The 17,284-nt window shown below is 40.3% G+C and overlaps 1 protein-coding gene across 2 annotated transcripts in view; it reads left to right on the top strand.

Annotated features, from left to right (window-relative positions):
• The window catches only part of stxbp1a (syntaxin binding protein 1a), a 40,369-nt gene extending 23,107 nt beyond the window's left edge, over positions 1-17,262 (top strand). Inside the window, exons 16-20 of one of the 2 annotated variants that reach the window (XM_087843526.1) lie at positions 1,138-1,239; positions 2,057-2,142; positions 6,634-6,788; positions 7,769-7,926; positions 15,276-17,262. In XM_087843526.1, coding sequence (XP_087699652.1) covers positions 1,138-1,239; positions 2,057-2,142; positions 6,634-6,788; positions 7,769-7,878 — 453 coding nt within the window. In that variant the 3' untranslated portion in view covers positions 7,879-7,926; positions 15,276-17,262. The remainder of the gene's footprint in view (positions 1-1,137; positions 1,240-2,056; positions 2,143-6,633; positions 6,789-7,768; positions 7,927-15,275) is intronic. The other variant, XM_087843527.1, reaches the window with a different exon arrangement.
• Positions 17,263-17,284: the final 22 nt, after the last annotated feature.

The raw sequence follows: 17,284 nt of genomic DNA, 5'->3' as shown, positions 1-17,284 counted from the left end.
TGGTATCACTCTTGGCTGGAAGCAGTGCTTAAACAATGGAAAAAACACAAACCTCGTCCAAAAACCTCTCATGTTTAACTGTTTTCCACTTTTTCTTTGGTCATTTTAGCCTTTTTGGCCAGGGTGAAGGGAGTATCTGCCATCAAACAAGAAGACAGCCGCATGTAGCTATGATGATGTTTGCTAGTTCACCTTACATGCATTAATGTAATAACGTGGTTAGCCTACTCAACGTAAATTACACACGAACAACATTAAGCTACTCACGCAGAGAAGAACGGCTGCTGCTGCATCATCATCCTTCATCATTTCTGCTACACTGGCAGGGCTAGGGGCCAGGACTCTCCTCTTCAGGTTTTTGGGGGATGTTGCTAACTCCGGGTCCGATAACAGGCACCACAGTAGTTGTGCACGATGTGAGGTCTCGCAGCAAGCTATCAAATACGGCGCATTTCTCGGCTTTTAAAAAAACGCTATGCGTCACCAGGTGTTTCATCAGATTTGAGGTGTTTCCTCCTTTGACAGTATCACAGTATCAGCTTAAAGCACTTGTTGCAGCTGCTGAGTTTGCATCTTTTGCTGTGAAGTACAGCCAGACTTTTGACCGCTTCGCCTTGGGCATTTTTAATCTGTAGCTCTGCTCTAGCTCTGCTCTAGCTACTCTGTAGCTCTACGTACCTGGACCCGCCTACTATCCTTGCAAAGGTAAAATGATTGGCTAGAATTCAAAGTGTATCACAGCTCAGGAAAAAGCACCGAAATGTGCGCTGCTTTTCGGTCTGATTACTACTGTTTATGACAGAACCGGTGCCATCATGGCACCGGATACCGGTACCCATCCCTACCTGTGACTCATGCAAAGCTACTCTAATACAATCCAAGAATAAAGCTACTAGTTACTTATTCGTTACTCTGAATATATGAACACATTTGGAGATCTGTTCACATCAGCTCTGAGAGAAAGTGAAAGGTCACTAGCATGTTTACACAGATAAATAACCTAATCTGTAGCATCAGGACATTAAGCTTTCGTTATCTGATGTCTAGCAGATCAGTTTGTGCTGTTTTTAATGAGTGCTCAAGGAAAGCGTCTTTTATTTCCACTTCCACTTCCTCATCTATTCTTTCTTTTCTCAGTCCACCCTCCGCAGAGGGAAAAAGGTCGACAGGAAGGAGCGTGTGAGCGAGCAGACCTATCAGCTGTCCCGCTGGACACCACTGATCAAGGACATCATGGAGGTGTGTTTCTCGGCATTTTATTTTATTATGTGTTAAGAAAACTAAAGAGCTTTATATAACCTGCAGTCTGGCAGATGCATTGAAGTGTCTTAGTATTTTAGTTTCAAAAACATCTCAACTATAGATGCAGTTATTCATTTTCCCTCAAGTACTCCTAACTTATGTATTCAAAAGTAGCTGTTACTTACTTTTCACTTCTCATACATCCACAACAGTCTCAGTCAAACATCAGCTTTTCCTGCCTAGTTGTCATCTACTATATTCAGGGGTGCACATAAGTGGTCCGCAGGTGTGCATTCGCTGTCAAAATAAAAGACGCGCACCAGATAAGAAGTTGCAACGCGCGTTTGCGTACATATAAAAGGCTGTTTTTGTCCACTAGAGTGGGATTTTCACGGCACATTCTGCACCACATCTCTGTGCGTTCATCATTTGTTTGAAGCCAGCTCACCTCCTGCAACCACTTTTCCGAGAGTACGCGCTTCTTTTGTGGTTCGGACTCCTTCTGACATTTCTTTGGAGGTGGAGGAACATCACAGTAATTGCTTAAAGGAGCTTCTTCGACATCTTTAAGAGCTCTAAACAAATGTCTGTCCTCCTCCTGAAAATCTTATGTATGCTAACGCGCGTTGCAACTTCTTATCTGGTGTGCGGCTTTTATTTTGACAGCGCATGCACACCTGTGCACTTATGTGCACCCCTGAATATTTATAGCCCCTTTATTTGTGCAAAGCTAATTCTGCAGTGGAAGTTGCGAGAGACAGAGACAATATAACAAGGATATATTTTATATTTGTTCTTTTTTGTTCTCTTGCAGGATGCTATTGACGATAAACTGGACACCAAGCACTATCCTTACATCTCTACCCGCTCCTCTGCCTCCTTCAGCACCACTGCAGTCAGGTACATACACACACACAAATGCATTTTCAAACAACATAGCATCTCATTTCATGGTTGTAGCATTTTCAAATTATGAAGAGAGAAATGGAGGTGTTGTATCAGTAGTAATTTGGGATGGAAGATGAGTCTGATGGGACTGAAAAGAAACAAGAACAGGGATGTGCTGCTGCTGCTGCTTTACCTTAATATGGAGGAAACAACCATTTCTTGCAGTTACTTCCTGATTATGTTATTTCACTGCCTTGGATTTGTAGAAAATGGTATAAATTCAGCAATACCTCCTTATACTCTGGTCCAGTCTGTGTGGATGCTGCTTATCCTGCATGCTCTCTTGCCTCTTTTACTGTCCCTCCCCCACAGCTGCACACACACACAGCATCAAGTACCTTGCTGTGGGTACAATCAGATAACAGCTGTTACGTTCAGAAAGTATTTGCAGGTGAAATTTTACTTCATCTTGCTTATTTGGTTTTTGCTCTGAACATAAATTGCCTATGTGTGATGTGATGTAGGTACAAACCGAGCCACCTGTCTGCAGCTCATTCCCTTCCTTCGCTCTAAAACCTCAACTCTTGTTTTTCTTATTCTAGCTAGTAATATAATCCTCTCACGGTGTTCTTCTTAGTCTGGTTAGGTTCCTGCCTGCAGTGGAAAATCTCTAAAATTTCACTGTATTGCACGAGGTGGAGAGCGGCTGGGACACTGGAGGGCAAAACGGTACTGTGGTCCTTTGCCCTTCAGCCATCCTTTAAATGTCTTCGAGTTGAAATTGGCCAAAATGCCAAATAGTTACTGTGCTATCTGATGCACTAATCAGCGTTTATTTACAGCCGCCAGAGGCGTGTAGATTATGGCACCAACATGTGAACACATTCCTAACACTCTCCTAACCCTGAATTACAGGCCACCAATTCCTGCTTATCCAAATCAACCCTAACTAATGCTAGTAATACTACCAGAACTTTTCTGGTCCTACATTGTAAAAGTCCAGCGCTTACCTTTTCTTTAACCATGAATAACTTCTTATTCTTCACCTCCCTCACAGCAGAAGTATTTACCTATCCTGATTTGAAATACATGTAGCCGTCTGTACTTTGAAAGCTTTCATTGCAATTCACTGCGAGATTCAATTCAATTCAATTCAATTTTATTTATATAGCGCCAAATCACAACAAATGTCGCCTCAAGGCGCTTCATAGATACAGAGAAAAGCCCAACAATCATATGACCCCCTATGAGCAAGCACTTTGGCGACAGTGGGAAGGAAAAACTCCCTTTTAACAGGAAGAAACCTCCGGCAGAACCAGGCTCAGGCCCATCTGCTGCGACCGGTTGGAGTGAGAGAAGGAAGACAGGATAAAGACATGCTGTGGAAGAGAGACAGAGATTAATAACAGATATGATTCAATACAGAGAGGTCTGTTAACACATAGTGAGTGAGAAAGGTGACTGGAAAGGAAAAACTCAATGCATCATGGGAATCCCCCGGCAGCCTACATCTATTGCAGCATAACTAAGGGAGGATTCAGGGTCACCTGGTCCAGCCCTAACTATATGCTTTAGCAAAAAGGAAAGTTTTAAGCCTAATCTTAAAACTAGAGATAGTGTCTGTCTCCCGAATCCAAACTGGAAGCTGGTTCCACAGAAGAGGGGCCTGAAAACTGAAGGCTCTCCCTCCCATTCTACTTTTAAATACTCTAGAACAACAAGTAGGCCTGCAGAGTGGGAGCGAAGTGCTCTAATAGGGTGATATGGTACTACAAGGTCATTAAGATAAGATGGGGCCTGATTATTTAAGACCTTGTATGTGAGGAGCAGGATTTTGAATTCAATTCTGGATTTAACAGGAAGCCAATGAAGGTTAGCCAAAACAGGAGAAATATGCTCTCTCTTTCTAGTCCCTGTCAGTACTCTTGCTGCAGCATTTTGGATTAACTGAAGGCTTTTCAGTGAGTTTTTTGGACATCCTGATAATAATGAATTGCAGTAGTCCAGCCTGGAAGTAATAAATGCATGAACTAGTTTTTCAGCGTCACTCTGAGACAGGATATTTCTAATTTTAGAGATGTTGCGCAAATGGAAGAACGCAGTCTTACATATTTGTTTAATATGTGCGTTGAAGGACATATCCTGGTCAAAAATGACTCCAAGGTTCCTCACAGTGTTACTGGAGGCCAAGGTAATGCCATCCAGAGTAAGAATCTGGTTAGATACCAAATTTCTAAGCTTTTCAGCGCCGAGTACAATGACCTCAGTTTTATCTGAGTTAAGAAGCAGAAAGTTAGTGGCCATCCAAGTCTTTATGTCTTTAAGACATTCCTGCAGTTTAACTAATTGGTGTGTGTTATCTGGCTTTATGGACAGATAGAGCTGGGTGTCATCTGCATAGCAGTGAAAATGTATGCTATGTCTTCTAATGATGCTGCCTAGGGGAAGCATGTATAATGTAAACAGAATTGGTCCTAGCACTGAACCCTGTGGAACTCCATAATTAACCTCAGTGTGTGAAGAGGACTCTCCATTTACATGCACAAATTGGAGTCTATTAGATAGATATGATACAAACCACTGCAGTGCAATACCTGTAATACCTACAGCATGTTCTAATCGCTCTAATAGAATATTATGGTCAACAGTATCGAATGCTGCACTAAGGTCAAGAAGGACAAGCACAGAGATGAGTCCACTGTCAGAGGCCATAAGAAGATCATTTGTAACCTTCACTAAAGCTGTTTCTGTGCTGTGATGAGCTCTGAAACCTGACTGAAACTCTTCAAATAAACCATTCCTCTGCAGATGATCTGTTAGCTGTTTGACAACTACTCTTTCAAGGATTTTTGATATGAAAGGAAGGTTGGAGATTGGCCTATAATTAGCTAAGACTGCTGGGTCTAGAGATGGCTTTTTGAGTAAAGGTTTAACTGCAGCCACCTTGAAGGCCTGTGGTACATAGCTGATTATTAGAGATAGGTTGATCATATATAAGATCGAAGAATTAATCAATGGCAGGACTTCTTTGAGCAGTTTTGTAGGAATGGGGTCTAAAAGACACGTTGATGGTTTGGAGGAAGTAATTATTGAAGTTAACTCAGAAAGATCGATTGGAGAAAAAGAGTCTAACTTAACATCAATGGATGCAGGTACATGTCACTGAACAGGAGCTGTGGGAGAAAAGTTGCCACTTTGAAGGATTTAAATAAAGCTGCTGAGCAGAATATGGATCCCAAGAGTTGTAGTTTCTATTCATATCTTCGTTTTGCCTCCATGAATAGATGATCCAAGTAGCCTTTCCTCGAGACAAGTGAAAAAACTTTTGTCCCGGAGTATTACCGACTGTCCACTATTAGCCGTCATGGTGGAGTAATATTTTACCAGCCAGGGTAGTTAGTCGGTTATGCGACTGAACTATGATTAACATAACTCAAAATAAGTATAGATTGAACATTGAGTTTTTTCTCTCTCATTATTGTAACATACTTACCTTCAGTTAAGACACTATTTTGAAAAAAACAAAACACACAAAAAAGCCCCTCAAACATTGAGCCTACAGGGGAGGAAAGACAGTATTAAATTCATTTTTGATGTAAATGAAAATAATATTTCCAGAAAGAAAAGGATTTACCTAATCTTATAATTGAACAGAAGTCTCTTCCAATGTGTGTTAAATCAAGCTGGGAGAAAGGAGCAAACATAGAGCTATCAGATAAATACATGTAGAGCACACTCTAGCACCTCAAGCTCTGGTTTAGGGGCGCCAAGGTTTTTTTGTCCAAAAGAATAAAATGGAGTAAAATACCTGAAAATGGGCAGTGTTGGCGAATGTGTGGTAATATATGTGCAGATCGTGTTCATATTTTTTGGGATTTTTTCTTACTAGTTGGATGTGGTAGCAGAGATAAAGACATATTTGTGTTATTTATTAGCAGAATGTTCCACTTGACCTCAAAAAACAAGACAGATACTTGTTCATATGATTAAGTGCAAGTAAGAAAGCAGTAACTAAGACGTGGTTAAATAAAGAATCTTCAACAACCCCTGAGAGGATAAAAACAGTTCATGAAATCTGTGAAATGGAACAGTTGACCTTTTTCTCTGACACTTGTGACTGTAAGGTTTGAAAAGTACTGGGGAAAATGGATAAACTACCAGTCTGTGGATGAAACTTTGGATTCCCCTGCTTCCTGGAGAGCTATATCTATGGATTAGACTCATGAAGACCTTCTGAGTATTAAGAAAGAAAGGAGCAGGATTAAATAAACATGGGGGACAAAAATGAACTGCTCCCCCTTTGCATAAGGATGGGATCCACTCAGTTATGCTTTCTGTTGTTATCTTTACTATGGGATTAATACTTAAAAGTGACTGATGGCCTTGTCCTTTTGCTGTGTGAATAATTTCTTGTCTTTTTTTCTCTTTTTGTAAGATTTTCACAAAAATAAAGTAACAAAAGAATGTATTAATACTGTACTTTCATTTAATGTTTTCCGGCAGTGCACGGTACGGCCACTGGCACAAGAACAAGACACCCGGAGAATACCGCACTGGGCCACGTGTCATGGTATTCATTATCGGCGGCGTGTCTTTCAGCGAAATGCGCTGCGCCTATGAGGTCACACAGGCCAATGGGAAGTGGGAAGCCATCATTGGTGAGTAGTGTTGCAGAGGGTAGTGTAGGCTGCTGGGGTGGGTAGTTAGAGACACATCCATCGCCTTGAAAACAAAGTGGGTGTGACTCTGAGTGGGCATGTTTTCACAAAAGGTGGGAAAAGCTGCGTCCTAATTCAGATTAAAGAGAGGCTGAAGATTCAGTGTGTGGTCTTTGATGGGCACAGATGACTTGTGACCTGGGACGTGGCTAAAAAACATTAAAGATGGGCAGGCAGAGAAACAAAGTCTGGAGTATAGAGGGAAATCTGGCTTTCTGCGAGTATGGAATAGACTAATAAATGTAGTTTCCTGAAACATTAAATGCGGTTTCATATTTTGGGCTTCATTTCAGTATTTTTAACTTTTTTCAGCCTGTGGAAACCAAATGGAAATTTAGAGATATAGGCTCAAGTTTTATAAACGCAGCAGACCTCATTTCATCACACACATACAGGGCGGCATACATCCCACGTCACACATTGCTGTCACAGTAATTTCCCATCGACAGGTTTACACTGCAGCAGCTTTTTTTGCAGGATGCAATTACAGATAGCAGGTAGATTATTGTGTGCAGCATTTTGTGTTAAAGTAGCCCTTTGTGTCATGTTCCTGTGTACTGTTTATTTGATGTCCTGAAGCTTTGCCAGCCAGTCTGTGTTATATTGTTATGTTAACTGAAAGTGTCTTTTGTTGTGCTCTGCTTCTGCTGTTGTCTTTAAAAACAACTGTTGTCTTTAAATTGCAGCCACGCCATGTCTTTCTCTGTGTCTGTGTTCCCAGTTTATTTGTGTTTGTGCAACTTGGTGTGAGTGTGTGTGTGTGTGTGTGTGTGTGTGTGTGTGTGTGTGTGTGTGTGCTCTGTATGACAGGTTGCTTGTTTTTTGATCCTTTTGTTTTCTGGAGAGAGCGAGTGAAGGAAGGGCGGGGGCATGGCATGTGCTGTGAGACGAGTGGTGAAGCCACTTCTGTTCCTCCACAGGTGCCACCCACATGCTCACCCCCACCAAATTCTTAAAGGACCTGCAGCATCCCGACTTCCGAGAGTCCACTAGGGTGTCCTTTGAGGACCCTGACCCCTCAGCCGAGTGAGGCAGAGACAGATTGGGAGGGAGGGAGAGAGAAATCACACAGAAAAAAGTAAAGGCAGCCGTGCAAAGAAGCCCTTTCTGAACCTTCACAGCACAAGGGCTTTCTTCCTTGTTCCTTCTTTTTTGAACACTCAGTACTGTTTTATGTAACTCCACCCTCCTCCTCCCCACTTCCTCAGGGATGGATGCCCCCGACATTTCCTCACTGCATGGACTGCTCCATCAGACTCCCTATGTATCAGTAACTCAACCGCGACTCCGTCATGTGTTTCAGACTGAAACCATAACTCCAAACAGGTGTATTCTCGCAAAGTCTCTCAGCTTATCCACAAATCCAGTGCAATAAACATTTAACATTTCAACTATTTAAATTAACTCTAAGATTTGTTGGAGCAGTCTTAGCTCACATCCTCACAACGCTGATGTGATGATGGCATGCGTATCACACTTCCTGTATCCTGAACTCTGTGCTGATCAGCGGCCATGCCTGAGGAGGTCGTGAACCCATCCCTGCTGCCTCCTCCCATCATCTCTGCAGGGTGGATTAAATCGCCCCGTGATGGGCACCCAAAGGCCCTTTGATCTTGTTTAAAACTCACTCCAGATTTAATCTGCCCCAACATCTTTATCAGTTCCTCTGATTTATTTTTATAATTTGCCCTTTACATACACCAAACAAACACCTTTTTTGTTACTGGTTTCTTTCCGGATTGGTCCTTGAGTTGATTTTGGGTTTCAGAGACACACTTTATAATTTCTTTTCTGTTTTGTTTTTTTTGTGTGTGTGTTTTGGTTTTTTAATCCTTGTGTATTTTTTTCTTTGTTTTGACCGCCTGACTTTGTCCACTCAGCTCACCATCACATGCTCACATGGCTCATGACCTGTCTGCAGAGGGTGCTGGACTTTAAGCGAATGTTGTCATGATGATGGAGATCTGCTGACAAGCAGGGCAGCTGGGTGACAGATAGGAAACCAAGCAACCAAAAATAAGTTCATATGCATTCATATGAATATTTGCCTTCTGTATTACCGTCACAACTCCTCTGTGTGGACAGTCTGAGAATGTAGCATTGTTCCACCTGATATGCTTTAGCAACCCACCTAAAAAAAGAGAGAGAGATCCCAAAAAACCAGCTCCTAACATAGGGCACTATCCACATCTTCAAAATACTCATCTTCTGTCTTAGTATTCAGCACATCACCTTGTTTATGTGAGCACATATATATTAATAACTGATCATGCTTTCAAAGCAGCTCCTTTCAGACAACATCATACCTGGACACACACACTGATGGATAAATTAGTGAGTTTAAAGTCTTTGCTTTTGAGTCTGCTCTTTTCAGCCATCAATAGAAATCCTGTTACCTACATGTGTGGAGAACCAAACAATAAATTTCAGATTAAAAAAAAAAAGTTTAGCTGCATAAAATTAGCCAAAAGCTCAGGTGTATTTAATAAAGATTAAGTACCATACCTAATTTCAAGTTGGTGAGTCTACCCTTCAGGGTGGTCTCCTTGAGCAGTGTTACAGTATTTCCTACTCCGCTGTTGATATTGGTCGGAGATAGTTCCATTCTGTCTTTTATTTAGTGCATCGGGATATTTTCCAGTGTGTTAATACAGTAATGTGAAAAAAGAAAGTTCACCGGACTCTATGCACAGTGCAATGTTTGGCATACTGACACAACCACCTCATTCCAATTATCAAGCACAGTGGTGGAGGAGTGATGATTTTGGCTTGTTTTTCAGCTGCAGGTCCACTCAGGTACTCAGTCAGTATCTTCAAACTCTTTCCAGTCAGTTTCAGTTGTTATTAAATCTAATCTGCAGTAACTGTGGCTCTTCTGTGATTGATCAAGAGATCCATTGTCATTGAACTAGATAACCTAGCCTTGGTTTACATAACCATCAGAAGGCAGAGGCAGCTGCCAACCTCGTCTCCTGCACACCATCCTTATACACCATAAATGTCATGCCAGAGGCATCGATTTTGTTACATTAGATAACGATTCCTCCCATCTACCTTCCAAGCCTCAGCCATCACTATTCAGTGCATCTGCCAGGCCCAGGAGTCACTGCCTATTCTCTAATTGCAACCTCTGGCCAAGCTAGTGTTATTAGTAGAGATGGCACGATACCACTTATTTATGTCCGATACCGATACGATATCATAAATTTGTATATCTGCTGATACCGATATGAATCCGATATAGTGTTTTTTAATCAATAAAACATTTTTTTAATATCTTGCTGCATTTTGTATAAGTTTATACTCAAGTTTAAATAAATAACAACACTAAAGCTATTCTGTTATACCTGTATGTAAAAAATACACTGCACCCAAAATATTTCATAGTTCAGCAACACTGATCAATCTAATAAACTTAAACCTGCTCCATCCTCCCTATTCTGGTATTTTAAAGAGTACTTAGCAGAAATATTAAGCAACCTAACTAATAGGGTTGCAAACTCCCAGCAAAAAAAAATAGGGAACCACCCCCCACCCTCCACCTCATGATGCTTAATCGATGTAATCAAATTTAATTTGATGCAGTGTGGGAAAAAAATGCACAGAAATAAATTATTTTTCAAGAATAATTAAATAGATTCAACATCTTTCTTCAACAGAACTGCAGACTGCACAGATGGTATCTTCCCAAAGGAAAAAGTAGTATAGCTTACTAGGGTATATTAGACTTAACAGTTACTATATACAGTAATGGACTTCTATATATTTTACATCAGATTAAAACTTTGGGTGTAAGATTCAGATAATTATTTATTAAAAGTTAGACATTTTAAATGAGAATAAGAAAGAAAAGTATGTCTTTGTGCCCCCTTTTCCCTGTTCATGCCCTATCAGCCCCCCCCCTTGGCTAAACTTTGCTAGATCCGCCCCTGCACAGTTAACAGGCGTCAGATACGTAGAAAAAGATCCTGGTGTAGAAAGTAATATTAAATAAATTCTAACAACAGCTTATCAAGCTTAATAGTGCTGCTGTTGTTCAGCTGCTGGTTTCCTCTTTCTGGTGAGAAGTGGGCCAAAAACTAAGAAGAGAGACGGACTCGCGACAGAAAAGCCGATCAGCTGATCATTAAGCAGTTTCAGGATTGAAGTAGCAGCAGGAGAGAGAGAGAGAGAGAGAGAGAGAGAGGCAGTCGCTCCATATATCTGTTGTTAAGCTTAACGTGGGAATGCTTTACAAACATTCAGAGATGAACTTACACACTTGCTTTACTTCTCTCTGGGATAATTTCCTCGGAGATGAAATGCTGGTTTGGTAGCGAATCAAATACACACAGCCGCTCTATCACGTGATGCATACTGCTGTGAGTGCTAAGGTTATGAGCCGAGTTACGCCGTGTCGCAAGTTTTGTGAGGTGCTTTTTTTTTTTTATATTTAATGGATCAGATTACATTTTTTATTTCTCGCTGATATCCGATCCAGTAATTTGGGTCAGTATCGGACCGATACTTAATATCGGATCGGTCCATCTCTAGTTATTAGTAGTGAACTTCCATCATTTGTATTTGTGGTTTGGGAACTTACGAGTGAACTGAAAGTAATTTATGTGAATTTCTCCAGCTAGACCACACCCCTTCCAGTCATACTTCTATAAATACCTTCCTGCACCACAAACCCATTTGTTCTAATTCGTATTTGGGGTTGTTTTCTGGGGTCCTGGACTTAAATTTAGCACTGTGACATGAATGTTGTAAAGAATGGTCCAAAACTTTTCCACAGTGATATGAGAGACTGATGAAGTCATACAGAAAATTATTACTTCAAGTTATTGCTGCTAAAGGTGTTGAATCATGAGCTGCTCCTAACAACACCACATAGAGTCCGGTAAACGGTTTCTCTTTCACATAACTGTATCTTAACGCTCCAGTTTAAATTTGTGTAATAAAATTGCAACTGGTCAGATGGGACTCCTAGGGAAAAATATGAAATGGGACCAGTGCTGGAAGCGATCAAAAGGCACACGAGGAGATGACCTTGAAGTGCACACTGACCAAACTTAAACCAGGTGTGGGTTCTGGTATTCATATGGGTGGAGTCGTGACCTTTTTATTATACTTTTAAGTGAAACCAGGACTGTTGAGAGAAGATGATGCACGATTTGCTTTGAACAAAGGGTTAAAAAGAAAACATTTTATCCTTTAACGAGCTTTTAATAAAAAGACTACATCCCTTAGTGATCACCAAAAAACATGGCTCCATAATGCTTTTCTATTAATATCTTTGACTGGTTATTTCATGATTATTAATTTGTAAAAAGCTAATATATAATGCAGTTTTTTTATTAGACTAGAATGTTGAACATCCATCTCATGACTAATCTGCTAAAGCAATATCATTTACAAACCAAGCTTTTTTAAGGTTTTCTCAGTAAGCTCTCACAGCTCTCACCATAAGCGGTATGAAGCCTCCCTCCCCACATACTGCTGCATTCAAAGCTTCCTGAGCAAAAATGGCCATTACTTCCTAAAACAAGTCTTTTTGTTTTAATGTGCTATTATATGCCAGTATTTTGTGGTGTTGGAGCGTAACATCACAGTGTTGTTTCTGGGGCTAAAATGGCCCACCAAGCTGTGTGTTTTGGGAACAGCAGAGAAGCAGGCGAAGCCAATTCGACATTCTAGCCTGACCCCAACTTTAACCCACTCACCCCCTTGAACCCCCCACTCACGATCTCTGATTCCTGCAACCACCGCATCACCTTAACCCAATATGAAATGGACTTGCCTCTTTCTCTTCTGTTTATTTGGTGGATTTTGTTCAAATCTTTTGCCTTTAACTGCTTCCATTTCACGTGCCCCCACGTCGGATCAGGTTAACGTGTTAGAGGTAAAGCAGTTAATCAAGCCAAACTGGAAGAAACATGCAGCTTTGCAACAGAAACAAACCAATATAGGTCAAAAACTGTTGGTGTCTGGAGTAAATCAAATCAAATGTTTACCCTCCTTATGTTCAGGAATTAAGACACAAGTAAATGTTTGCTTTGCTCCAGTCCTGCACCTTTCAAGTTTTACAATGTCTGAAATGTGTCTTCAGCTGTCCATCCTTGTGCCATTAGAACTACTGATTTTCACATTTCCATTCAAATCTAAGTTAGACAGCGGAGTCAGCTCACTGGTTTTGGATTTCATGACTTGACTTCTTGAAATACTTATAGCCTTTTCCGCTGTCTGCATGCCCTTTTAATAAAGGTTGCACATTTTTGTGATTGTGCATATTGGGGTTTGTCACATGATGTCATGCACACATTGCTTGAGAGTTGTCTACCATATTGGATGTGATACAGTCATGGATTGCTAGGGGAAAATGCATATTCCACCAACTGGATGGCAATGGTTTCTCGAGGTTGCTGGTGCTTGCTGGGTGAAATTGGTTGCAAAGACAATGCTGCAACAAAAACTTTGTTTGCTAGCAGGTTCCCACAGTCACCTTTAGTTTTTCAAGTTTGGCTGGAAATACTCATTAACTACTAGCCTAGCGGCAGATCATTTTGACAAAGTACAAGGAAGCCAGAAGAAGGTTCACGTTTACACTTCAAAGTAAAAGCAGGTCTTGCATCACACTTGTCACAGTTTTGCTACAGCTCGAAGAGTAGTAGCTAGCTTCCATTCAAACTACAACTGTAGCAATAGGCTAGTAACTGGCTAGGGAATACACGTTTTTCCACTAGTAGGTGGTTACTCAGGGATTACTCACCCATGTTGTTGGCCTGTTTGATTGAGTCTTTAGCAATCATTTTCCCAATGTCTGCCATTAACCTCCAGCAAGCACTCGGAACCAGATGAGAAATACTCCTTTTTTTCGGCTGCCAGATAGCTGCAAACTGGTGGCTAGGCCTGTGTGACATTTCTCACTTACTCCTACATTGTCACCTTGATTGCCACCACATCCAAAATGGCAGACAAGTTAACGTTGTGTGGTCCGCGGTCACGTGTCTGCAAAACCTCAATACAGATTTGGTGTTGCAGGTTTTCAACTAGTCCACCTGCTGCTTTAAGCTAACTTAGTCATAGTAGTTGTGTTGCGCCATCTCTGACCTGTGTGCTCCCATTGTGTTCAGCTGCATGTGATTTATAACACAGCCTAATAACTCGGTATCTGACTGTATGTTTGTGGAGTGAGAGTGTATTAGAGTAGAGTAGTGCATTACATACTCCTGCACAAGTTCACAAAAATTCCAGAAAATAAAGGGGACCTATTGTGCTCATTCCCACTTTGACTTTATTTTGGAACTATGCAAGAACAGTTTTATGTTACTAACAGTTTTTAAAAAACAAATCTTTGTATCTTATACTGGTACTATTTGCAGCTCCTCAGTTCATCTCTTAAACATATTACAAATTAAATTTCTGATTCTTAAAACAAAATTCATACTTTGATGGACACACTGTGTTACTCCAGTACAATTTGGGGGATCTATCGGTAGGATAAGTGCCTGCCTAGATACACACAATACAATTGTTGAGAAAGCTAATTTAGCCACATTAGCCTAGCATTAGCCTTTGGAGCAGTCATCAATACAAGACAACCACTGTCAGTGATATAATATTACAACTTCTATTTTATAGCTCTGGCTCCACAATGAAAATTCAGCTTCATACTGGCCTCAAATTCCACTGTTTTGTACTTTTAGAAAGCTAAACAAAATTAGCTTGTTTCTGTGACTGTATTTGGAAATACCATCCAATTAACATCTGCTACATCCCAGGGTAGATTACAGGGATTACTTGTCCATATGCTGAAGTATTTGAAAGTTTGTCCATGTCCAGTTCAATGTAATGTCAATTGTAACAGTGTGTGTGTGTGTATATATATATATATATATATAATGACAGAAAATAAAGAGAAGCAAAATAGGTCCACTTTAATGTGCAAAACAATCTAAACCCAGAAAGGTTTTAGTCTATTCTTAAAATAGCCAGTATGCAAAATTTGAAGTGGTTTAAATAGTTACTTAACCTTTAATTCATTTTCTGATTTATGTGATGTGAGCATAATGCTTTATCTTCCCTTTGCATTTAATGTCTGTGTCAGTAAAGAATACAAAGCATCTCCTCAAGACAAAAAAGGAACGGAAACCCCCAAAAGCACTTAAGCCTCCACTTGAGTACAGTGAAAATACCCCCCGCCCTAACACTTTTAAAACTCCTTTAATACATATTAATAATCCTTTTTAACATGCTGACTAACAAATTCCGATTCCATAACTTTAGGATCTATCTTTACTTTCAACGTTATGTAAGGTTGTCCTCGTCTAAAAAGTAGGCATTCATAACATAAGCTGAAAACACATTTTTCATCAATTTCCTTCCAATCGTGCAGATCTAACGCGCTGTGTTTGTGTGTCTCTTTATGCGTGTGCGTGTCTCCAGGATCGACCCACATCTTCACTCCCACCAGCCTGCTGGAGCAGCTCAAGGCCATGAACAAACCAGACGAGGAAGTGACGAGCTAAAAATCCTCCAATCAGTCTCTCTCCTCTTAACCTTACTCCCACCCCCTTACATCATTCCCCCCACATCATTCCCAACCAAATCCTACACATTAACTGTGTATGCATCTTGCTTGAGAAGAGAAAAAATTTAGACAGTTAAAAAAAAAAAGAGAGATACGTTATATCAAAGAATAAAATTGTTGCAAGTATTCTCATATTTTACAATGGATGCAACTAAATAAACGTATTTAAAATTGATTAAATATCAGAAAAGAAGGCCATTTAAAATTGAAATGACCAAAATGTAATATTGTACGCTATGAAACCTGCTAGGATGTGTAAAAGGTAGATGATTTCTCTTGTTCATTTCTTTCGGTTACCTCCATGGTGTGACTTTTACCGTTAGCAGATAGAGGAGGGATGTGCAGCCTGAGGGGTTCATATTGTAAAAAATATATCAGTCACCATGCAATATATGCATAGATATATTTCATCAGAGAGGAGTCTGTCCTATCACCCTTCCCTTACCCATTTGAGATGTTCGTATTCAGTAGCATGCTTGGACTGTGTTTGTATCCAGTGTGGATGTTCCGAGAGCCGCATGTAAATGTTGTGGTTGAATATGGCGCTGAAAAAACCTTTTTGTTTTGAGCATCACAAAAAGGAAACTATTCTTCAAGGATTTTTAAGAGTTTAAGAGACAATTTCACTGGCCGCTTTATTAGGGATACCTTTGTCACTGCTTATTAACACAAATGTATTGCTAGTAGGTCACATGGCAGAAGCTTGATGCATGTAGGCATGGTCAAGACGGCCTGCTGAAATTCTGGCAGCAAAAGGGGTCCAAACCTGTGTCAGCAAGGTGTAACTAATGAAGTGGCCGCTGAGTTTGTATGCTCAAGTAAACTTGTTCCCAGCTACTGAGCTTACAGGCTAGCAGAGAAGAAAGCAGAAAGTGTTCAGGGATGTATTGATTTTTGAGTTTTTGATACTCAAAACAAGATCTGTTGGTTTCAAGTATTCATTTTAAGAGCTCCACTTAGTCAGTCGGAAAAGAGGGAGCTCTGTTAAAAGCCAGAATCATCCCTCCTCCAGCTGCCGAGACTGTAAAGTATTTACTTGCCACAATCTTTTTCCTTTCTTCTGCAGAGACGTCACGTTTCAATGTCAAAAAGGCCGTTGCTTGCTGATATTTAATAAATAATCCTCCAAAAAGGGCCAGTTGTATTTCAGTATTGTATCCTGTCAGATTAAGTCTTATCATTGGTTAGTAACGATGTTTAATTGGGCCATGCACTGAGTAGTGTTGTGTATATGCTATATGTTGCTGTTTTAGCGTCTCACTGTTGAATGGTGATTTTTCTGACTGTGAAGTAGTGACTTTTCCTTTGACGAAAAAACAAAACAAAAAAAAAAAGCCAACGTGAAGCCGCCGTGTTTGTGGTGTTTTAGCTGTAGCTGTTTAGTGGTCCACTGGGAAAAAGAACTAAGATCTATATTTTCTTTGTCTGTTTTCCTCCTCTGGTGCAATGTAAAACCCTCCAATGGTGAATGGCTTTGCAAGGTTAAAAAACAAAACAAAGAAAAACCCTGGAAACCCCTCGCCACTTTTCTTTCCTCCTTCTATTGCCTCTTTCCTGGCCAAACAGTTGTATATTGCACTATGATGCGTTTTCTGTGATGCAAACGCTTGTGTTTATTTTTTCTTTTCTATTATAATTTGCTGTTGTATAGGGTTTACGCTGTCAAATCAGTTGATTTATATCAAAATTATTTATCAGAGAAGATAATATTGAAACATTAGTCTGTCCTAAAAACTGTTTAACTTATTGGGATTGTATGTTTGCGAGTGTTGAAGCACAAACAATACTTCCATGTGTACCTAATATGTACTAAGGTTGTCTAATAAATTGGCTTCCATTATACTGAAAGACTGAACTTTTTTCT

The sequence above is a fragment of the Neolamprologus brichardi genome, chromosome 7 (genome assembly GCF_056152115.1).
Source record: "Neolamprologus brichardi isolate AB-2024 chromosome 7, ASM5615211v1, whole genome shotgun sequence".
Classification (NCBI taxonomy): domain Eukaryota; kingdom Metazoa; phylum Chordata; class Actinopteri; order Cichliformes; family Cichlidae; genus Neolamprologus; species Neolamprologus brichardi.
This window is presented reverse-complemented; position numbering and strand designations above follow the sequence as displayed.